Here is a 24,709-nt window from a genome sequence, read left to right as displayed (position 1 = left end):
TTGTGTCAGGTTGGTCTTAGCCCATGGACAGGAATTCCCTTTTTGTTTATACCGGATTTAATTGGCTTTTGCACATTTTTGCCATATCAAAAGAACGTTGTTTAACAGAAAGCGGAAACAAAACACAGGGTTTCACATATCGGGTCTAATTTCGAAAGAAAGATAGAAACTGAAACTAAAGCCGAGGTGGGGTGGATGCGCTGCGGCTGGAGACCGTGTTCCTAGTCGAGGTCTGCAGCTGGCACAAGACTGTACCGGGCGCAGGTAACTTCAGCTGCTTCCGATGCCAAGGGTCGATGACCGCGGTCCATCTGCGGCGTGAGGTTAGGTACATTCGCACACTGGATTGCTCGTGGGGCGACTGGTGTAATTGAAGAGTCAGTCAGATCATCCCCATGGGTCGAACGGGGCCAGGCGACGCTTGCAGAGCACACCGATCGGGTTTACTTGAGGAGCAAGTCCATGCCCTCGGCTACCGCCTCATCCGAATGTCAAACGGTGTGGTTTAACCGATGGTACGGGCACGTGGCCAATTGTGGTCTCCGGGAATAACCAATCCGTAACTTCTAGACCAGCGTTTCAAAACGTAAAAACTAGTGGTGCTACTCCTACGCGGAAAGAACAGAACATTTTTCAACGGGTCGCTGTAGCTGGGTGGATAATTACCTCAACAGAATTGTACCACTAATTGAGAAAAATCTTAACACCCTGGAGCGCTCGTTTCCAATTTTCGGACGGCGATCAACGTATTGGGGATATATATTTTCTCCACGACGTGGACCTAACACTTTGCACTGGTAGGGATCTGTGACTTTGGCTTGACCTTCGAATGGTACGAAGCCGGCTTTAAGTGGATATGTTTGCACTACCGGTCACGATGACGGCCACGAGGAGAAAAAGAACGAGGCTGGGACTAAGTACAGCAACCCACGGTTTTTCTATGGTCGGTTTACGTTATACAGAATCTAGGCACAGCAATATTTAATAAAAATATAGTGCACGGCCGAAAAACTGCATATCAAAGTACTACCATTTGTTCGCAAAACAGCTGTTGCTAAGTTTTATCAAAGCTCACACGATCTTTAACTCGAATTTTTTGTACGGCCTAGTTTTGGCTGTAAATTTGGAGTTAGCCTTTGATAATTCAAATCAAAAGGCACGACAAGCGTCGAATATTACACCCCCCCGCTGAAATCAAACTTTGGGGAGTGCACACTTGGAGTGCTTGTTTAATATCTTTTGCATGATATTTACCAATAAAGCGACCCTGGAAATCGTCCAACTCGTAGTAGCTGTTACCGAGTCTTTTTTTAATGCGGGCTTTCCGAAAAGTAGGTGCCAGTTTCGCATTAAAACCTTTCACAAAACTACTCTGGTAAAAATTCCGTCTATAAACCTCTTGACCCACTTGAAAGTTTACTTCTCGGCTTTAAAGATTATAGATATTTTCGTTTCGGACAGGCTGCTGTTGCTTTGCTTCTGCAGCTGTCTTGCGAATTAGCTCGAAGGAATCGTCGCGATCAAAGACTACCGTTCGGTCTTACAACATACTGAGGTTTCTTAGAAGTTGATACGTGGAACCGCCAGTAATCATGTTTTGGCCAAAAGCAACACGACATGGGCTATTTTGACGGCTGCAAATCTGCTGAAGCTAATCTGCTTAGCCCAATTGGATTGATCGGGCTTGATGTACGCTTTGATAGGCCAGTTCCTGCCAGTGTTATAGTTGAAGGAACTTCGTTGCGTACTGCTTGAAGTTTAGTTGTAGAATGCTTTGCGAAGATCCATCTATTTGGATGCTGAGTTTTTTGCCACACTATGTCAGCCTTTGTTTGTGTTACCTGACATAGTGTTGCTGTTTTATTGTTAAGCAGTTGCAACTCGCAGCGATTGTCCACATTGAAGATCATTCACCATTAGACGTCAAAACAGATGAACTCCTTGTTGTGTACTTTAAGACAACGTCGGAATTCCTCTTGCGTAGTGCCGAGGTCTCGGTGGATGTTTATAGTTATTATGGTGGTTCTGAGGTCGAACAGACTCCATCTTGTTGAATCCCAGAAAGGAATTGGTATGATGCTGAAGACTTCGAGATGAATTGTTGAGACCAGAGGTAGCGTCAACTTGAAGATGACGTATGCTGAAGTCGGGGTTCCTTCGGCTCGCATGATTCTGTATAGTTGAATCACCTCTTTCGTTGTGACCGGCAGCATTTAATCTTGTGGCAAATGATCCCGTATCTGGTCTAGTTGGTCTCTTAGTTGGTCGAGAGACATGAATGAATACCGATGATGAATACCGATTAGGACATCAGATATGTCGGATTGCATTCGTTGGAGAGTTGTTGTGAGCAGGGTTAACTGTGATAATATCGCTGTGATATGACCCTCTTTGTCGGTTGATAGTAGTCAATTGCTGTTCCAAAACTTTCAGGCGATTATCAGTTGATACTTTGTCTTTTCTGACTACGTTTATCGTCGCGTCGACAATTGATGTTTGGTTTTGGAGTAGATGTAGTAGAAAGTCTTCATTGGTTTCCACTTTCTCAATTACTTGAGTCATCTCCTCAGCGCATTTTGCGTCGAGAACACCAAAAAGACTGCTTGCGACATTTCCTATGATATCCAGCGGCGATCTTCGTTTTCGAGAGTTTTTCATTAAAGCGCTTCCTGCTTGTAGCTCGTTATACACATGTTGAAAGTGTTGAACTATGGAGTTGTATGCCGGAACATATTTCAGTTCATGGCACATGTGTCGTAACTCTGACATTTCAGCAGACATTAGTTGCATATCCATATGGGTCCAAGTCATAGTATACGATCATGGTCCACTCAGAAGTTGCTATTCTCAATGTTCCAAGCTTCTCATAGAATATTCCAGGCTTGTTTGCGAATTGTGTCACATTTATTGACTGTGACAATGCTAATGGAAGCATGAGCAACAGCACTAATAATGTTAATGTTAATTTAGGTACAAATATTTTTGTTCGCTGCTTGGGTGGCTCATCATTTTCTGTGTTGTCATTGATCACGTTGTTGGAACGTCTGATTGCCGCATCTTCGCGAAATAGCGGCGCCAGACGAATGATCGGGCGCTTGTATACGCCAAATGCTGTTTAAACATCAACTACTTTAACACAACTACGTGGTTGTCCTGTCCTGGATATGTCTTAATGATGCGACCCATTGGACACTTCATTACTAAAACTAATACTCCTTCAGGTACGTTTGGTAAAGCGGTCTTCCACTTATGCCGAGCTTGCAGTTCTTGGAGGTATTCCGTAGACCATTTTTTCCAGAATGAATGCTTTAGGCGCAATACCAATTCCAATACCAATTTTTGCTGATTTTACTGCTGCTTCCCAGAGGCCGCCAAACGATGGAGCCCTGGGAGGAATGCATTTAAATTCCACTTGTTTTTTGTTGCAATGATTCGTGATCGGAGCACTTGCCTATGAGCTGAATATGGATTCTTCTAATTCTTTGAGCTGGTGGTTTGCACCAACAAAGTTCATTGCATTGTCGCAATGAATAGTTTGGCACTTCCCACGTCTGCTTAAGAATCGACGCAGGGCTGCCAAGAATGCATCTGTGGTCAGGACGCTTACCAGCTCCAGGTGCACTGCCTTTGTGGAAAAGCAGCAGAACACGGCGATGTATGCCTTATCTGGTCTTTTGCCTCGGATCTTATGGTGGATCGAAATTGGTCCACAGAAATGGGCGTGCTTGTGTGACTCTTTGTGCTGGAAGATTGACCATGATCTGGTGCATCAGCTTTGGTCTAGCCTTTGTGCATCTAACACAGCTGTGCATGATGCTCCTAGCCATTGTCTTGTCATTGATGATTCAATATCGTTGTCTTGCAATCGCCCTTAATGCTTGAGCACCACAATACATGTTCTCCTCATGGAGTTCAGGCAAGATCATTTTGACGATTGTTTCATTGTATGGTAGCAAAACTGGGTGTTTTGCGTTGTATGAAAGTAGAGCTTCTTCAAGTCTACCACCAACTCGGATGAGCTCATCGTCTCCTAGGAGGGGGGATAGCGATATGATCGAGCAATTGTTTCTCGCAACCAATTTCACAACAAACCGCTACAAAATCTTGAATTCATATATGAAAAGACATTGACATCGGTAACTCATTATGTTTAGACCACAAACTAAAATCATTGCAATTTAAAAAATACAAATTATTTCAGTTGATCGTGAATGTATATAACATTAATTTCTCCCACTGTCCGTCTTTTACTAGGCCTACAAGTTTTTTTTTTGGTTTAGCTATCTCAATGAAAATCTAAAGCTAGTTTTCTGTTACTCCTTATAAAAATGTTAAAAATAATCAAATTCGGATTACTATTCAATGGTATCAAAAGCTTAAGACCGTAAAGCTAACATTCCTTTTTTAATTATTTGTATTAAACATTCTCCATAAAAGTGTAAAATTTATGATTTTATCCGCCCGGTGTAGCTAAAGAATATCGATTGTTACTTAACTTTAATTGCGTTTAATACTTTGAGCGGCCAGCTTTTTAGCCTATTATGCCCTCTGTTATTTAACCCTTCGTTTTGGCGAAGAATGACGAGAATGAAGAACAGCTCCTTTTATTCATTTAAATGTCGCAAAACGACTTGGGAATGAATACAAATTCTAGTTCTAATTTAAAATAATATATATTTAATTATCTTAGAATTGTTAACGCAAAAGTACGCGATAATTTTACACTATTGTATATGTATAACAAATTGTATAATTCCATATATATTTATGTAAGATTAAATATCAAAAGTGTAAAATCTCATGACAACAGACGAAAAATATCATACAATACCAGATTTATTAAAAAAGTCGATTCGATAACCAATATATTAAGTGCTATTTTCAGACTTCAAGAATAGAAAATGGTTCAGCATCTGACATTCTATCATTGTGATAAGGATAAATCGAGGAATAGGGTCTTCTGCCGCAGGAGTAGAAACGCCTTCCAATGTAAACCGAAGCAATGAATCATCTGAACAATATCAGCCAATCTCCGGTTTTCACTCTCAAAACAGCTTTCCGACTTACTTTTGAAATCACATAAATTGGTAATACCGTTTTCACAATCCACAATATTTCTTTGTTTTCAAAACAAAAACATTTTCCTCATTGAAATGAAAAGTAAACCGCTTTATATACAACAAATCAAATCTTAATTTCAAGCAAATAGATGACCTATTGATAAATTAACATAAATTTGACACTATTCCCAGTGCAATTAGCTGGTGCCTTCTTTAACAATAATTTTTCTTTCCAAACCAAAATTGACAGCAGACGCAGTCCGATTTGGTTATCAAAACAGCACAAACGTGCTCGTATCGATAACAAAATGACAACAGGTGCCTCCCTGTATATGATTATATAAATGGGTAAAGACGATCAGGAATACTTTAATTGCCTCTGCAAAGTACAGGCATTTTAGCAATACAGCCAATTTTTTGTTCTTTTAATAACGTTTCTTTATGACATTTTCCAAAAACTGTTAAGATGTTCTGTTTTCATCATTGAGCCGCTCATGAACCCTAAACGATCAGATGGCAAACAGCATCTCTCCGTCTGTAGATAGATTTGTTTACGATCATATCTTCTAATGACATTGTTTCCGTCCCAACCTAAATTTAAATAAGCAAGTGCATTTCACTATTTCATTTTGGGAGATGAGTGCTTATTAACTTGACCAGATAAAAATACAAACCAGACCATTCAAAATGAATTAAATGTAATTAAAATGCAGACCATTTTCAAAAAAAAATTTTAAACAAAATAAAAACATATATATATATATATTGGAAAAAGTGCTCACACTTGTAATAATGGCTTGGCTTAACAAAAAGTCGAAAGTCATATTCTTTTCTTTCCTAATACTTTAGGTTTGTAATAACTATAAAAAAAAAAAACAACTAAATAAAATAAATAATAATTGCATAGTGTTACGATTAAATAGTTATCTCTTTAACAAATGTTTATCGTATAAGCGTATAATATGTATGTTATAATATTGTGATATATTGTTCTGTTAGCAGTGGACTCACCTCCTTGATCATCAAGGGCTACAAGTGTACGTATTCCTGCTTCCTTGCTCTGTTGTGCAGCAAATTGGAATGTAAATAATTTTTAAAAGTGTATAAGTCTGTGTTAATATTGTTTAGTTATGTTATGTAGTTATATGTTCAAAATTCGATAAACAGAATGTAATGACTTTTAATGTATTTAAACAAAGTATTAAAACCTAAGAAACTCTTTGAATCGTATAAATGTATGTGAATGTACTACGCTTTGCTATGGGTTCATAGGATACGACATATCATGAATAAGAAGGGAATGTTAACTCCGGTGAACCGAAGCTTAAATACTTTATCGAATTATTTGTATAGCTTTGGTACGTTCAAGATGTACTTTATATATGTATGTATATTAGAAGACCACTTTAAAAAACTTGATTATGAGAAATGGCCGTTTTTGTCCGACTTTGAAAAAATATTCTGTCTGTTAAAGAATCGACGATGTCAACGCAAGTGAACGGTTTGCCAAGAAAGCAGCATAATCACAGTTAATTTGCGTGTTCTTCCACTTTCACCAATACGGGTTTATTAGGAGTTTGTTAAGTATCCCTAAAGCAGTTATTATCTGTTGTAAACAAAATTTATTAAATTTATAGTTCGTGGATCACATATAATTGCAAAGATACAGTGAGACTGATCAAATTTTAGGGCTGTCGCTACCCCAAACCTTCGCCTTCTCCACCTCCTCTTTTCCTTTATAGATGCCATCTCCAATCAAAGCTTGGTTAGAACGAAACGAATCCCGAATGGCAAGGCTCTAGTACATATGTATTGCACAAAGGACATGCGGAACTGTGTAAGCCGAATGTGTGATTTTTATACCCGATACTCATAATGAGTATTGGGGTGGGTATATTAGATTTGTGGTAAAAATGGATGTGTTTAACGTCCAGAAGGAATCGTTTCCAAAACCATAAACTATATATATTCTTGATCAGCATCAATAGCCGAGTCGATAAAGCCCAGTCTGTCTGTCTGTCTGTCTGTCCGTCCCTATTAGCGCCTAGTGCTCAAAGACTATAAGAGCTAGAGCATCGACATTTTATATCCGAACTTCTGCGATTGGTCACTGTTACAATTATATTTCAAAACTTCGCACCTCCCACTTCCGCCCTACAAAGAGAGAAAATCTGTGGCATCCACAATTTCAAAGATACGGGGAAACGCACAAGATACGCGGAATCGTAGAGGATGACTGTATATTCCAGAGTGCAAAATCTGAACCAGATCGTATAATTATTATAGCCAGAATCAGGAAAACAATTTTATTCTCTCTCGCTCTGTCTCTCTCTAACACACAGGTTTCATGGTCAGCTTTGCCTATTGCAAAATGTGAGTTCAAGGATCTCAGAGCCCATAAGAGCTAGAGCAACCAAATTTGGTATCCACACTCCTGTGATATCGGACCATGACAGTTTTCTCAAAATTTCGCCACACACACGCCCTCGCAAAGGACGAAAATGTGGGGCATCCACAAATCTAAAAGACTATTAAGGCTAGAGAAACCAAATTTGGTATCCACACTCCTGTTAGATCTCACTATAAAACGTATATCTCAAAATTTCGACCCACCCCCTTCCACCCTCACAAAAGACGAAAATCTGTGGCAACCACAATATTGAAGATTCGAGAAAACTAAAAATTACCATATCTATAAGATTGCTGAATCTGGATCAGATGGAATCATTTTTATAGGCAAAAAGAAAAGTCAATTTTGACTGATTTTCTGTCTCTCTCGCACGCACGCTTTGTCGTGTCGTTTAATTTTAGCGGCGTCTGCCGGAGGAGAGCCATACTGACTAAGTATCGGGTATAAATGTAGAATTGCGGTCTCCGCAGCAACTCACAACGTTCCCCCTTGTTATTGTTCGGGCCTTAGTTGTATTATTTATTTTCACAAGCCCCAAAAAATTATGCTGCTTGAAAATTGCTCCTTTTAGATCCAACTTCCTCTTTACTTAACAAGAAAAATAATGGCGATATCTTAATGGGTGCCCATTGCCCCTTAATGGGTTGTTGACGTATTAAGAAATGACAGCGAGCAAGGGTGTGTAGAAGGTTTACTTTTTACGAAGCTGTAAAACTGTTTAGGCTCCTGGAAATTTCTTATCCAGATAATCCTACAGGGACGGACTAACCCTAACACAAAATAGTCAGTTTCCAGCTGCCCCCTATTTAAAGAGGCTTTTGCAAAACGGAAAAAATGTTTAAAGGCTTATAACTTATTTTCAGTCAGTATGTCCATACTGGTGAATTTTTTTTTTTAATTTTTCATATTTATTACTGATTACCAAAATTGTAGTGGATCATCCAACGACAACGCATTGAAAATGTTTTAAAAGTATAAGCAAGAATTTTGAGACTAAATGCAAATTCAATCTATGTATGTTGCCTGCTCCGCGCATTGCCTTAATCTGGTTGGAGAACATGTTCTGAAGTGCTGTTTTTATGCAGAATTTTTTGCCACTATGCAGACATTACATAATTTTCTTCAGCTTCCACCCATCGATGGGGCGTATTGAAAAAGGCTATACAAAATCGAATTTGGTTTCATGTTTCTTGATCGTAACACATACTCGTATAAAAACCAGCCTAACGACGGAAATACTCCAGAAGAGGAATTTTCACATCGCGATAATTTCAGGACAAGAGGTTACCTTATCCAAAATCATCGTCAGTTTGCCACCGAAATCAATCACCGCGGCGAAAGTGTATATGGAAGCTTCCGAAAGATTTGCATTTCTTATCAACTTTTCTCTAAGCGACGATGACCTCCACAAAGCTATAATAGTTTAGTTAGTTTTTATTCTTGAGATTTGGAGGAGATTTCATTAAACTGAAACAGTTCAAAAGCACCGTGAACTCCAGATACTTTGATGTACAAAAAAGTCATTATAATTTTATAAGATTCAAGCAGATGTATTTGCAGACACAGAATAGCTTTTCGGATTACAAAAAACTAAATTAATGATCACAAATTGTTCTGTCGAACTATTCTTTTCGCAATTAAAAAGAAAACGAGGGGGAACGTTGTGAGTTGCTGCTGAGACCGCAACATTACATTAATACGCGATACTTAGTCAGTATGGCTACATTAAACGACAAAGAGTGCGTGCGAGATAATAATAATAATGGCTTTAATAATAATCCGATCTGATTCTGGTAGATATGGCCATTCTCTATGATTGTGCGTTTTTAATTTTCTCCTATCTTCTAAATTGTGGTTGCTTCAGATTTTCGTCCTTTGAAGGGGCGGAAGGGGGTAAGGCGAAGTTTTGAAATATACTTGTGCAGGTTCGATATCATAGGATACAAAATTTGGTTGCTCCAACTCTTATAGTCTCGGAAATCTAGGCTCTAATTTTTTGCGCTAAGCTATGCCGGCTATTATACTTGTGTGTTAGAGAGAGACAGGGCGAGAAAAAATGAAATTGTTTTCTTCATTCTGGACGGACGGACAGACAGACATGGCTCAATCGACTTGGCTATTGATGCTGATCAAGAATATATATGCTTTATGGGGTCGTAAACGATTCCTTCTGGACGTTACACACATCCATTTTCACCACAAATCTAAATACCCCTATACTCATTTTGAGTATCGGGTATAAAGAGCTACTGAAGGACAATGCGACCAGCAGGACTTGAAATGTTGGGTATAATCGTACTTTGCATTGAATCAGATGTTTTAAAAAATATTTAGTTTAATGAAATAGATAATATGAAATATGTAAAAAAGGAAACAAAAATGAAGGGCCCCAAATTTATGGTTGTCTGCGCCCTGTTGAGGGTTGACCCGGCAATGAATCCTGAATTTGATCAAACTATTATATTGCGAGAAATAGAAGATGGGGAAACAACTTCTTTACATTTTTTACAAAGACTTGATTTTAAGCAGTGCTTTATTAAAGACCAGACAAATCTAAATCTCTAATGACGGTATAAAGTTTCGCAAGCTTTACGAAAGCAGCGGACCGGTTCTGATGGCCTACCAGAGCGATCAAATACAGTTGGTCCCATACCGAGCGACACTTCGAAAGTAGAATGGTAGGCGTCTTCAAGTATACTGAGCGGAAGGGATCGGTTTAACAACATTAGGCAACTAATGGCGGCCGAAAAATATGCCTGTTCATTCCATGGCTCAAAATTACATACATTTTGATATACAAAGGACTAAATATAGGCAGAAACGGTCCTTCATTAGTCGCGCTATATGCCAATGCTTGCGTGTATCGCACTCCTCGGCCAGCTTCACATCTTTAACCGGAGTGTGCGACAAGTTAGCAACTCCTCTGAGCAGATCATTTGGCGTCAGGGGGTCTTCTTGGTCCGCATCCACTGGCAAGTGGACGTGAATTCACGATGTTCTCCACCTCGGTCAGGAAATTCACCAGTACGTTATACCTCGGCGCTACCTACATCAATGTGTAGCACTGGACCTTCTTGACGCACTGCACCATTCGTTCCTAGACTTCTCCTTCAGATGGATTCACTGGGCAATTAAAAACCCACTCGATATCTCTGCCTGATAGCTCACGCTTATACGCTGATGGCTGTTTGCACAGTCATCCACATAATGACAGTCGATGATGACCTTGACTGTTCGTGGATCTGAGTGTCGAAACTATTCAGCATTCACAGTCTTCACGTAATGCGCAGTGCTTGGCGAGCAGGCTGCTCTAAAGGTCATTAAAATCATCTCATAGATGTCAGGATCGTTCGTTCTCTTTCGTAGTGACCTGAAGAGCTTTTGTTTTGCGCTTAGCTTCTTTCCTTTTATATAGCAAATACCACTTGTTTTTTAAAATAAACCTTGACTAAAATCCTCATTTAACCTACAGTAAACGAGGGGGAACGTTGTGAGTTGCTGCGGGTACCGCAACTCTACATTTATACCCGATACTTAGTCAGTATGGCTCTCCTCCGGCAGACGCCGCTAATATTAAACGACACGACAAAGAGTGTGTGCGAGAGAGACAGAAAATCAGTCTGAGCGTGACGTCGGGCGCTGCGTAGCCAGTGCAAATTGATTTGTTCCTTTTGGCTATAAAAATTATCTGATCTGATTCAGTAATCTGGCAGATATGGTCATTATCTATGATTCTGCGTTTTTAGTTTTCTCGTATCCTCAATATTGTGGATGCAACAGATTTTCGTTCTTTGTGGGGGCGGGGCAAAGTTTTGAAATATTCTTGTAGCAGTGACATATCACAGAAGTCTGGATCCAAAACATCGTTGCTCTAGCTCTTATAGTCTTTGAGAATTAGGCGCTGAAGGGGACGGACAGACGGACGGACGGCCAGACGGACGGACGGACAGACGGACAGACGGACGGACGGACGGACGGACAGACAGACGGACAGACGGACGGACAGACAGACATGGCTCAATCGACTCGGCTATTGATGCTGATTATCCAAACCCAAACAACCCTCCCCGGCTACCTCCTTAACCTAGCCTAACCTAAGGCTTAGAATTTAGTTACGTTTTCACCCCCGTTTCAACCTGCTGACCTACCGCGCGAACACCCAGATAAATAAATTCACCTACATATATAAAACACCAAACCAATCGGCCTTTCTTCTCTTGCGACGGCTATGAGTTTCACTTGACCATCAATCTCGTCGTTGGAGAATTAAGACTCGATCCGCCCCCCTGCAATCACTGTCTATGACAATAACTGTGACAATAATTATTATAAAACATTATTATAGCTTGTATTTCCTTATTTGCTGAATTTTGTTTATTGGTGGGGCTTGGGGCCACTCTTCTACTACCATTAGAAGTATTTTTGACCGCGCCTCCATACAAGCGGATGGTTGACAGGTGCGTCCAGCCTCCGTGATCTCAGCGGCGATCTCATTCTAACATCACATGCAAGCAGTAGGTGGCCTGTGAGCAGGGTGGCCATCTTCTTTGCAGTGCCTCCGACTGTCAGATCTGATCATGACGTACAAAGCGGACCAATCGAAATCCCTAATGAGGTTATTAAGCTTCGCAAACTCGGCTTTACGAAAGAACTAGACACGTTCAGATAGCCTACTCGACCGCTTCAATACAGTTGTTCCTATAACTAGCTACACTTCGAAAGTAGGATGGTAGGCGTCTTCAGGTGTAGTAAGCGGAAGAGTTCCAAATTGAGTTGGGGAGATGCTTATCTTAAACGAGGCTATCTCCCTGGCATAAGAGAAGTCTAAGTTTTCTCCACCTTCAAACCCAAGGCTTTTATTTTGCTTTGAATAAAAGCAATTACATCAATAGATGTGAGGTCAGTGGCCAGCCGTGAGACAAAAAATTTGTCGTTTTGGTGGGACCCCCCCAACAAATTCCTATTACCTATGATGGCAATATCCAGAGGTCCAGAATGTCAATTTACTGATGGGATCGGAATTGACGAGACGCTAGCTAGTGACGTCCTTTGTGAGAGCGGAAGGGGCTAAAATCATGAAACAAACTTGATTCCGTTTGAAATCACATGATTTTCAATTCAAAATTCGGTTTCTCTAGCTCTAAGTCTCCGAGAGCTAAACGTCAAGACGGACAGATAGACAGACAGACATGGCTGATCAAGAATATATATACTTCACGTGGTCGGAAACGTTTCCATCTGGGCGTTACGCATATCAAATTGCCCCATTAATCTTCTATACCCCTATACTCTTGAACATTAACTTGGTGTCGGTCATTTGTATCTTTAGGATACATTTTTACGACCCAAACCATCTTACACTTTAATAGGGAGATGTATAATAACAAATAAATATTATTTTTTATAAGGATTAAAACTACCATAGCATAAGTCCTAAATATATTTCTTTACTTTTTCTAATATATATTCATATTTTTTCATACACTTACCTCTTCGCAGAGAGCAAGCATTCGCCGCGTACTTTCCAGTGACTGAAAAAAAAGTTTAGCAAAAATAATAATATATTAATGTTTGTCTAGAAAAGAATAATCAATATTTTCAGCATTTCCAATTCCTAGACTCAAACGGTAATTTCCGTTAGATATACGTTTTATAGTGAGATCTAACAGGAGTGCGGATACCAAATTTGGTTACTCTAGCGTTAATAGTCTCTGAGATTTGTGAATATCCCCAGATTTTCGTCCTTTGCGTGGCGAAATTTTGAAAAAAACTCGTCTCGGTCCGATATATTAGGAGTGTGGATACCAAATTTGGTAGCTCTAGCTTTTATAGTCTCTGAGATCTAGGCGCTAATGTTTTACTCTAAGCAAAGCCGGCTATGCTACGTGTGTAGCAGGGCGAAAAAAAATGAAATTGTTTTCTTGATGCTGACTATAATAATAATACGATCCAATTCAGATTCTGCAGTCTAAAAGATATGGTCATTCCCTACAATTCTGTGTTTTTGGTTTTCTCGTATCATTAAAATTTTGGATGCCACAGATTTTCGTTCTTTGTGGGGGCGGGGCGAAGTTTTGAAATATTCTTGTAGCAGTGACATATCACAGACGGACGGACGGACAGACAATACTCATTTTGAGTATCGGGTATAAAATCGGAATAGCATAATAAAATAATAATAGCATAATTTGTTCCTCAAAATACCAACCTCATCAGCTACTCCTTGTGCTGCAATCTGCAGCTCCTCCAGCTCTGTTTTGGGGACCTGAGGTCCGGCAACTTCTTCGGAAGGATCCGCAGGCATTCTAAAAAATATTATTAAGTTTTAATAGACGTATAAATGTGTTTTGTTTTGCGCTACAAAATTCAAAATTTTCCAAAAATTTGATTTTAAATTACATATAAACAAGTCCCATCGTGTGAATCGCAGCCGCACGTGCCGCCACACTAGTGTACCAGCACTTAATTTGTATGAATACACAATATGCAATATTATGATTAATTTAACGTGTACTGATCCTCTTTCCACCTAATGACCAATATTCCAGCTTTTTCCATACCACATCGTAAATCTCTCTGTCTCTTTTCCGGCAAACGAAACGCCACTGGATTGTTTTCTTTACTTTTTGACTATAATAATAATCCAATCTGATCCAGACTATGCAAACTACTAAATAAGATGATTCCGCGATTCGGTTTACTGGTATCTTTAAAATTGTGGATGCCACCGGCATTTGTGGTATTAAACATGTTAAGGTATAAAAGACGATTACATTTTAAAATTTGATTGAATTTATTGTATCGGTGTTATCGGTATTCATCGTCTGCAGCTATCGAACAGTCAAAAGCTAAAGATGAACAAAAGCTAAAAATTTTCCCCGTTGCACAACTACAATCATTATATCTTCGAACTTGCAAGGATCTTGGAAACTAAGTTTAACACACTCAAATTATTCCAAAAAAGTGCGTTTGATGCCAGAATTTGATTGGCTGTTACAAAATACGACTGTAATTGAAATTAAACAAGGTGTACTGGTAAGATTTTTCATCTACAGATTTTGTATAAAACTAGCTTATTAAAATGACACTATAACAAAACTGCAAGTTAAAAGAATCTTATATTTGTTTAATTTTGGAGGGAAATTTTAACTATATCAGTTAATTTATCATATGGCTAATATAGTCATACTAGTGTGTGTACACTAGTCGGCGAAGTAAAAATCGTGTATTTTTTAGCATAACTTTTTTGTGGCTTTATTAAGAATTTTGATTTATTTTTCTTTTAAATATATAACAAATAAAAACTTTAAAATAAAGAAACAAATATGTTTTCATTCAAACTTAAAAAGATTTGAATTAATAAGTAATTTCACAGTATGGCATAAGTATTTTGACAAGATTGTTTAATTTAAATAACAAAGTTTAAGCAAAATTTAATAAAATATATATCCCACTTTAGCTTCAATAATTTTTTGGAGTCGCCGTGTTACAGAATTCACTAAATTTTGATGGATCTCCGGAGATACCGCTAGTCAAAAGGAATTGAGCTCAGAAATTGCATTTTCTCTCGTTTTGTTGAACGAAACTGTTCTTTTGCGTTTTAAAAGAAACCAGACGTTTTCAATAATATTCAAATCTGGACTTTATGGAGGCCAGTTCAAGGTGGTAACACCAACATCCCTCAAAAATGTGGTAATCATACGGGCTTTGTTGCGTGGGGCATTATCCTGTTGCAGGACTAATGACTCTCCGATCAGCCTATTACCGGAGGGGAATGCCTTCTCATGTAGGGTGTATAAATAGTTTCCCTGGTTCATTGAGCCGGTGATAGGAAAGTGTCCTAGCCCACTGTATGCAACACAACCCCGAAACATGACAAAGCCTCCGCCATGGCTCACTTTTTTACAACCCGTTTATTTTTTCTTTACTTTGTGGGCATTCTTATGAAAACTTTGGTATATACTTCTATATATTATCAAGTCAACAAATATTAAATTATATTATTATAAACTGTTTCAGATTTTATGAAACACGTGACCTTGTTTTTGATTCGGCGCACTAGCCCACTAGTTGTTTTTAAATTAAATCAATAGACCTACTCATGCAAAAATATTTTCTCTGATTGTTTACCAAAAAAACAAAACCATCAAACATTACTTTTAAACACAAATTTGTTAATGTATATGTACAAAACTGTTTATTTATATATGTATGTATGCAATAAGAACAGTGATTTTACAGATGAATACCCTGTATAATAATTTATTTGTAATTATGTACCTATTACGAGATTTTGTCAAATCATGTGAATATACATTCTATAAGCTTGTACATACCTGAGTTTTTAATAGATTTCACAGATATAATTTAGTATTAAATAAACACTCCTTTCTCCTACGAAGTAACAAAATACGGATGTAAGCAACTACCGGACATAAAACTAAATTCTTGGATTCCTCGCTTTTTTTTCTTCAGCTAAAGAGCTTTTGCGCGCGCAGGTCTTGGACGCAATTCACATAAAACATTCCTCAAGCTTTTGATAAAGCTTTAAGGTAAGGTTTAGCATCTGCTTAAAGCTATTTAATGTGAAAGAAAATGATAAATAACAGTGGTCAACAAAGTCTGGCATAGTGCTCAGAGACTGTAAAAGCTAGAGCATCGGAATTTTGTTTGGTCGCTCTGCAGTGGCTGTCACTTGTAGCAGTGACATATCACAGAAGTCTGGATACAAAATGTCTTCACTCTATTTCTTATAGTCTCTGAGCACTAGGCGCTCATAGGGACGGACAGCCAGATAGGGCGCAATCGACTCGGCTATTGAACTGATCAAGAATATATATACTTTATGGGGTCGGAAACGATTCCTTCTGGACGTTACAAAAATCCATTTTTACCACAAATCTAATATATCCCTATACTCATTTTGAGTATCAGGTATACTAAATACCCGCAAGTTTGGTGAATATGCTTCGAAGACTGCAGAGATGTTACTGGAAAAATATCCTGAGAAGCAGCTACCTCCCCTGCTTCCTAAAATTCTGGCACATAGTCAAACTTTAATTGAAAATCAGAGCTTACCAATTGGAAAGATGTCAGAGGAAGCAAAGGAAACGAGAAAAAAATATCACAAAAATATACAGGAATATGAATATGTGCAAGACATCACGAATTAAGCAAAACCAAGATCTTTTTACCATGTTGGCAGTCTCTTCAGATCCATATATATTTCATCCATTAGACATGTGAAATCACAAAATAAATTGGCAAGCAGTTATTCTTGAGAAAAGATAAGATTATTAGATATTCCTCCCACAAAACATTTTACAGAAACTAAAAAATTCACCCAACTTTCAGCTTTCCTTTTGAGCCAATTAGTGGCTTTATGTCCAGCGTGAATCATTTGGGCAGGGATAATGCCCTCTGGCCCCGCGGACTTGTATGGTAGTTGGGTCTGTTTTCAGCGCAGCCAGGGAAGTGAGTTTTTAGGAGAAGATTTAGCGACTCATCGCTGGACGTAGTCCACGACTGGTCGGTGTTCTTTAAGTAGCCCAGGGTGGGTGTTTTCTTCGAGAGAACTCTGCGCAAGCGCGAAGCTTCTGAGTTGTTCTCGATTTCGCTGCAAAACTTACGCCAGGAGGCGCGTTTTGCCTTCCTAAGTTCTTTGTTGACAGACTGACCTTGTAACCGGCCCAGTACTGGTCAACGTTTTCAGCCTAAGCTTTATTGAAGAGTCTTCGGAAGGCTTTTCGGCGATCCCCCAGTTTCGGATACCATCATCCAGGTTTCCTCCGGCCTCTATTCGTGCCAGAGGCTATTCGTGCTATTCCAAGAAGGAGTTTTATTCCAGGACCCTCCAGGATACAATGTTCCCCTATATCTAATGAGAGGTAAGCGTGATAATAAAGTTTGGGTCACTCCGCTGGTTTAATAAGACCATCTGTGTGGTCAGTCAGTAAATATAGAGGTACTCACCCCTTTCGTTAGAGTCAGTGCTTCCCCTCTGGCAGTGATATGCGTTCGCGTCGCACCCCAAAATTAGGCCGATGTCCCATGTACGGGGAGCAGTACCTCAGTGAACGCTCCTGGCTTTCGAGGCTTACTGCTGTGTGGTCTTCATTGCTGAAATTTGGGAGCAAAAATAAGTGCAACTGTCTTTTTGCAAGTATGCAGGTACAAATTTTACCTGCGGTCTCAGCTACGTATATATAATAGTCTGAAGTCCTCAGACCGCAGACCCTGCTTCCGAGGTTCCAGGGTTTCTGAATGGGGACTATGTCTGCTCCACCCCTGGCTAGATGGAGCCGTAGAGCAGTGCATACTGCCTTACAATGGTGGAGGTTTATCTGCAGGAGCGTCAGTGACATTCCTGGGGCTCACCTCCACCATTGTCTTTTCCAGGTCGCTGCCGACTGACTTCAGCTCCTCGCCGACATCGATGTGGCTAAGACCCCTGGCTAGGTCACTCTCATCGGACACGTAGCCGTCCAGGATGTCTTCTGACACCATGGACGCCACATCCGACGCCGGGTTGGCCCTTGGATCCCCTTTCGGGATCTCCGGCAGCTCCGGCTTCCTGGCTCGACCCATGCTCGGGTCGGTTTCCTCCAGTAAGCGTTGCTGTTTGGTGGCGGCCTTGGCCTTGGCCTTGGCAGCCTCTGCTCAATCCCTTCGGCTGACGCCCTGTAGTTAGGGTCCTCGTTGGCCAGGATGAAAGCCACTCGTCTCCTGTTCTGTTACGTCGGCTTTCCCCCCCGTGGAGCAGAGACGCTGCCCGCCGGGGCTCCCATGGGTTCTTCGGTCACGGTGCGCTAACGAGCCGCGATTTCGCTCTGCTTAGCAGCCACCCCGGCACCCGATTCGCCCTTGATGCCACCCGACTTGGAAGGACCGGATTGGCTTTTTAGGCCACCCCTCGCTGCGGCTGCTGCTTGAAGACGGTGGACCGACTGAGTCTCCTTCCTCGTCTTCTTGGACCTGGTTTCCTAGGCGTTTATGTAGAGGGATGGTCTTGTCCCTACGGTACTTTAGAAGGAGTACCAAGCTCCTCCGTCCGACTACCATTCGCCAGCATTCTGGTAGAGACATGACAATACCAGGACCTGTTTCCAGCCGCCCTCACGGGCAGAATATAGTCACACTTCCACCGCTGTGTACAGTTACGGCGGGTGACAGGGTACAGGGGAAGCCGTAACCCGGAGTGGCTACTCCTCATTCCGAATTTAAAGCTATGCAAGCCGACCCGCCATCCGTTTATACCCTCTGGAGATACTGGTGCAAAGCGCAGAAGTTTCCTGCGTAGTGGAACTTTCTGTCAGCAAACTTATCGATCTGCCTGGGACGCAGTGTAGACATGAAATGCCAGTTAAATAGGGCGAGCGCAAGCGCTAAAGCCATCTCCTGCGAATAGGTGTTCCACTGTCTCCTCCTCTTCCTCGTTTCTGCAGCTACTGCAAAATTTATTATGTTGAACGCCCAGACTATTAGCATAGGTGCCTATTAGCCAATATCCAGTGAAGAAACGCATGAATGTGTTGCACGTTTTTCTGCCTAGTTTGCATAACTCAGAGGTACCCTTCCTGTCTATGGTCGGCCATGTTTGCCAGATTATGCGACGTTTGCCCCATATCGTCTATTAGGGTATTGCCATTGGCATACATGGTTTTGAACATTAGTAGGCTTTGCAAACTGAGCATACCGGCGGAAACGCTGGAATTTTTTGACAGATGTGAAACACCGATTCACACTGGCACCATCCGACCGTCAAAAAGCAGCTGATGAGCATAAAACTACAGAGTTTTGGTCTGACTTTTGGAATTTTCACATATGTACATTAGAAAATTGGTTATACTATTGACCATTACACCTATTACACCTCGTATATTTACAATAAAAGTTACTCTTTGCACTCTTTGGAAATTTCATTGGCCTTGGCTGCTCGCAATTTTCTGAAGTTTCTCTCTCTCTTTGTTTCCTAATAGGCCCCGCAAGCTGAGCACTTCCCGGGGAACGGTGGGATATTTTGAAAGATGTGAAACCCCGATTCACACTGGCGCTATCCACCATCCAACACCTTGCATCCATAATATTACAAAGTTTTGGTCTGAATTGTGAAATTTTCACAATTTTAAATTAGTAAATTGGCTATATCATTAACTATAGTTAAACGATCCATATATGTAGAATGAACGTTACTCTTTGGACCCCCTTAAAAATTGCAGCATCTCTGTTTGGAAGTAAGTTTGGGCTTGGCTGCTCGTAATTTGCTGGAGTATCTCTCGCTTTTTTCCTGGTGCTCATCCTGTAATTTCTGCTGCTCCTTCCTTTAAGCATTTTCCGAAGATTCAGTTTGATCCGCTTCGGTGTGGCGCCAAAGCTACAGAAAGAATTCTAGAGCTGCAGTTGTATCTGCCTTGGTCGATATTAATCGAATTATTTCGGGAAATCCGCAAACTTGCAGATTCGGCAATCAGTAGATATGGTCATTCTCTATGATTGTGCGTTTTTTATTTTCTCGTATCTTCAAAATTTTTGATGCCACATATTTTCGTCCTTTGTGTGGTCGGATGGGGGTGGGGTAAAATTTTGAAATATACTTGTTGATCGGGTTTATAATGTGTCATCACCCTGGGGCCTTCGGGGTCAATAATTACGAATTTGAAGTCAGATTTCAAGAATCGAATTGGCGCAACCAATAATGCTTAAAATTCCAAAAGCCCCCGAGTGAGTGTGGTAGCTTGGTATTGAAGATCATTTTGCAGACATTAAAAAAACGAACAATACACACATGTCGAAATGGACTGCAGATATGTAAAATCAGACTATAAACATCTGGCATGAAAATGCTGTGGATTTGAGGGAGTTTATAAATAATTCCAATAATTATAAAGAATTTGATATATATATTGAGTGTGTGATTTTGTGGCTGGAGGCATCTTGTAAGGAAATTTTTTTTGCACATATCTCTCAAGTGCCCTTAATGAATTTTTTAGACTTGGAAATCCTCTATCTCTGGAACAATGTATCGATATTCGAAAACATCCAGCGATCTATCGCACAATTCTAAAAGCATCACTAGTGCCCTATTCAACACATCTATCTATATTGTAATTTACAAAATGAATCTGGCGTCGATAAGAACGATTTGTCAAACTTGGAAAACATCTATTTTAAGCAGTCCATTTTCCATCCAGCCGTCTCTTCTGCCAAATATTTTCTTGCGGAATACTAGTTTTTTTAACAAACGTAAATATTCAATACATTTATATATTTTCTTATGTCGTAATCAATGGTGCATGTGTTTTGTACCCTTGCCGAGTGTTATTACACATTTGTCAGGTTTGACATGTTGATCTGAATTTAAATGATTTTAAATTAATCTGCCAAGTGTATAGCACTGTATGCCTTCAGACTATTTACTTATTTTGAAATGAATAATCTGATCTTTATGGGAAGGATCCTTAGCAAATCTTTTGTTTTCTATGAAACGATCTTTGGCCTTTTTTTTGCTTCTGAATGCATTGTACATATATTCTATTTCAGTTTCTGTGTGGTAGGTCGTATGCGATGGTGGAAAAGGAATCATGACAACCAGAATGCACGATAGAGTTTGAAAACTCAAAAACTCATCAGTTTTTTTTACGGACAACCGCGTACCGTTGCACAATTTTAGGGGATTCAGATTCCGCAACATGATTATGATCAATTCCCCTTTTAGTAGTAAGTTGGTTTCCGGTGACATTAAACGAGTTAAAAATAAGTCGGATAGTTGGTCGCTTAATCCTCGTTGGTTCGCCAATCAATAAGTGTTCCGGGTTAAGCGCTGTTGTATCAGTTGGGTCATTTGAGATTAGAATAATGGATCGAGAATTGAGAATCGCATAAATTTCGATTTCCACTGTGTTAGCTCCCCAAATGTCAAGGAGGCTGTGTTGCTGGTTGTTATTACAGCTTTTTTTTTATTTTACCGCAGTTTCCCAGAGACCGCCAAACGATAGAGCCCGGGGAATGAATTTGAATTCCGGCTGTCTTTTATTGCAATGATTCCTGATCAGAGCACTTGCCTTTGAGCTAAATATAGCTTCTTCTTATTCTTAGAGCTAGTTATTTACACCTACGAAGTTAGTTACATTGTCGCAATGAATAGATTGGAACTTCGAACGCGTGCATCTGTGGTTAGGTCGCGAGTAAAGTGTTTTAAGTTTTTTTCGTACTTATGCTTATATATTCATGTTTTCCGCATCTATTGGGTTATTATATTGTCATATGTACATATCTGAAAACTGAACAGATACGATGAAGAAGAGATGTGATGATAATGGAGCTTATACCCATTATAAATTAAATTCATTTTAAGAGCCAATAGTCAAACCGCATACAATTCACAAATGCAAGTGAACTGCCATAGTTGCCATAGGCACCAAACCTACAAGCATACATACGCAAAAGACACTTTTTTCGTTCGCTCGCGACAAAATTCTCAGTAAAAGACAGTAGCAAAAGAGAAGTGAAAAAATCGGTCTTTGCTTGAGGGAAGAGCGAGTTGAGCAAAACAGATTTGATCTGGTCTTTTCTGTCTCTTTTCTCAATGTGCCCGTAAATGAGAGATTAAAATCAAAGGTATGGTATGATGAGGATAGCACAACGGTGAAATCACTCCAGAAGCACCCTGAAACCGTGTTAAAATCCATGTGAAGATCCTTTCGGACTCAGTTTGTGAGTCCTAAGTTGTTTCATTGTTCTATTGTTTCTTTTACTACCACCGGGGAAAAGAGTCCTAGTGGGTCAAAGGTTTGGTCCAATTCTGAACATACCACACGTTTGGTGATAAGTGCAGCTGGTTTTTTATACCCGATACTCAAAATGAGTATTGGGGTATATTAGATTTGTGGTAAAAGTGGATGTGTGTAACGTCCAGAAGGAATCGTTTCCGACCCCATAAAGTATATATATTCTTGATCAGCATCAATAGCCGAGTCATGAATGTCTGTCCGTCCGTCCGTCTGTCCGTTTAGGGTCTTATGCTCGGATTATAATTCCCTCTACCATATCATATCCACCACTAATTCTCTTCCTCTTTTTAAATTACTAATCCTTACATACCTTTCTAGTAATTAGTAATTATAGTGGTATTTGTATTTTGAATGCATGCCTAGTTCTCTTGGTAAGTTTAGTGCTCATTTTCCTCGAATATTAGTCTAACAACTATCTTTCCTGCATGCTCGCCTTCTGCTGGTTTCAGACGGGACACTTGACGGTGCAGTAAGTGCATCGCCTCTTGCAAGATGCAATCATTGCATATCAACGTCCAAAGATTAGCAGATAATTGTTAATTAAATAAATAAATAAAATATCAAATAGAGAACTGACAATTGACTGGTAACAAAAATGCTGCAGTAGAGTAGAGTGTACACAAAGCGTAGAGAAAGGTACATTTCCTGTAGTATAATTTATAACTGTTAAGGAATTAATTGACAAAGAGTGTTGCGATCAAAAACACAACTGATACCAACAACAATAATAAAGTTTATGTCTGAATTGTGACACTTTCCACTTTCACAAGTGGAAATGAATAAATTGACGACATTGGCGATAGTATACAAAAAGTACTATATAGCCTTAATCTTTCTGTTTGGAAATTGCGAGTAGCCAAGGTCAAACCGGCTACTCGCAATTTAATGGAGTTTGGTGCTCCTTCTGTAATTTCTGCTGATCATTGTGGACTTCCGGCATTTCCCGATCAATCTCCAGCAGGTTGTCCAGCTTTGGACTTCTCTCTTTTAGAAGCTAAAAACTTTTAACTAATAACTAATAACCGAAAAAATAATAAAGAACTTTCTCGTATTTTTTAGTACCAGCCGAGGACATTTGGCGTGGAGTAACTGCAGTCAGCAATGCTGGAAAGAAAAGGGGTCGTGGGAAAGGAAGTGGAAAAAAAGTTGCGAAGGACCTAAATAAAGGACAAACTATAGGACTTGGGAAAAATAATTGCATATGGCCCGGCTTAAATTCACCTATAATTCGTGGAAATGAGCTCGTATATCAGCAAAAACTTTCTGACAACTTGGACAGAGAAAATGGAATTTTTAAGTTGCGCGATTCATTAAGTAACTTTAGAATGGTGAAATTAAGTTCAATAGATCGTGGATGGTCTGGAAGTAAAATGCCAGGAAGAAGCATTGGTCCCCCTGATACTGTGGGAGAAGAAGAATTCAGTTCATTTGATACCCGGGTGTTGGAGAATAAAATTGTTTTTATTATGAAAGGAAATATGGGACGAAAACGTAGATATTCTGTTTTATCCGTTACTGGAAATGGTAATGGTTTAGGAGGGTTCGCAACAGTTAAAGCCCCAGAAGTTCGAACTGCGCTTCGAAAGTCAAAAAATCGGGCAGGACAAAAACTAATCAATATTGATCTTTGTGAAAACAGGACCATCTACCATGATTTTTTTACAGGATTTGGAAAGACAAAGATATATTGTTTTAAAAAACCTGAAGGCTACGGATTAATATGCCATCGTGCAATACAAACTATTTGCAAGGTTATAGGTATAAAAGATTTGTACGCAAAAATTGAAGGCTCTACAAATCTTCAGCACATAGTTAAAGCTTTTATTATTGGGCTAATGCGTCAGAAATCATATCAAAATATTGCAAATGAGACAAGTTTAAATATTGTTGAGCAACGAAATGCAAGGAATGGATATACAGAAATAAAAGCTATTGCCCCAATATCCCCAGTACAAGAAAATAAAAAGCATGCCGTCGACATTATGCATTTTACACTAGGAAATAAAATTGTATTACAAAAATCAGCAACCTATCCATTTTATGTCGACTCGAAAGGCCATAAATTATTTCAAATTAAAGAGGAACGTTTTAGAAACCAAGCTAATGTAAGACTACATAAATTGGTAAATTTCTATGGATAATATTTTAATAAATGAGACAATAAAAGGACCGTCATCCGCTTTTTACTATCGTAAACTTAGTAGCTCTCAGACACCTTAATAGCTAGACTAACCAAATTTTGTATCCGTTTGTGCAGTTTAGCAAGTCGGGGCTATCTACATTACCTCTGATCAAGCTATACATAAAATTCATACCAAACCGTTTTCCAGGAAAAAAATAATCAAGAAAAATATACAAGGATGATATGCCACCAGCAGAGATGCTGCCCTCCCCCCTGAGTGATGCGCTAATTCAAATGAACTGAACTGGCTCCGTGTCTTGTTATTATG

At 39.6% G+C, this 24,709-nt stretch overlaps 2 protein-coding genes across 6 annotated transcripts in view; one reads left to right on the top strand and one right to left on the bottom strand.

Annotated features, from left to right (window-relative positions):
- Positions 1 to 15,865, bottom strand: part of LOC6592132 (synaptosomal-associated protein 25) — a 41,239-nt gene extending 25,374 nt beyond the window's left edge. For 3 of the 5 annotated variants that reach the window (XM_002016777.2, XM_026995035.1, XM_026995036.1), the window contains exons 1-4: positions 15,807 to 15,865; positions 13,679 to 13,775; positions 12,960 to 13,001; positions 6,072 to 6,120 (exon numbers count right to left, since the gene is read on the bottom strand). In XM_002016777.2, the coding sequence (XP_002016813.1) occupies positions 6,072 to 6,120; positions 12,960 to 13,001; positions 13,679 to 13,774 (187 nt within the window). In that variant the 5' untranslated portion in view covers position 13,775; positions 15,807 to 15,865. Of the gene's footprint in view, positions 1 to 6,071; positions 6,121 to 12,959; positions 13,002 to 13,678; positions 13,776 to 15,806 lie in introns of those variants that run through there. The other 2 variants (XM_026995033.1, XM_026995034.1) reach the window with 2 other exon arrangements.
- Positions 15,866 to 20,584: 4,719 nt separating this feature from the next.
- Positions 20,585 to 24,423, top strand: LOC113565688 (28S ribosomal protein S5, mitochondrial). The gene is made up of 2 exons (XM_026988483.1): positions 20,585 to 20,712; positions 23,319 to 24,423. The coding sequence occupies exons 1-2, from the start codon at positions 20,586 to 20,588 to the stop codon at positions 24,398 to 24,400; spliced, it is 1,209 nt and encodes a 402-aa protein (XP_026844284.1). The 5' UTR covers position 20,585; the 3' UTR covers positions 24,401 to 24,423.
- Positions 24,424 to 24,709: the final 286 nt, after the last annotated feature.

The sequence above is a fragment of the Drosophila persimilis genome, unplaced genomic scaffold (assembly GCF_003286085.1).
Source record: "Drosophila persimilis strain 14011-0111.01,24,50 unplaced genomic scaffold, DperRS2 tig00000000-arrow-pilon, whole genome shotgun sequence".
NCBI lineage: Eukaryota > Metazoa > Arthropoda > Insecta > Diptera > Drosophilidae > Drosophila > Drosophila persimilis.
The sequence above is the reverse complement of the archived record's forward strand: the minus strand, read 5'-3'. Positions and strand labels throughout refer to the sequence as shown.

Excerpts from the sequence above, each read along its gene's own strand:
- LOC113565688 (XM_026988483.1), top strand. The coding sequence starts at position 20,586 with ATGAATCTGGCGTCGATAAGAACGATTTGTCAAACTTGGAAAACATCT. Across the intron at positions 20,713-23,318 it reads TACTAGTTTTTTTAACAAAC|TACCAGCCGAGGACATTTGG; the intron begins GTAAATATTCAA and ends CGTATTTTTTAG.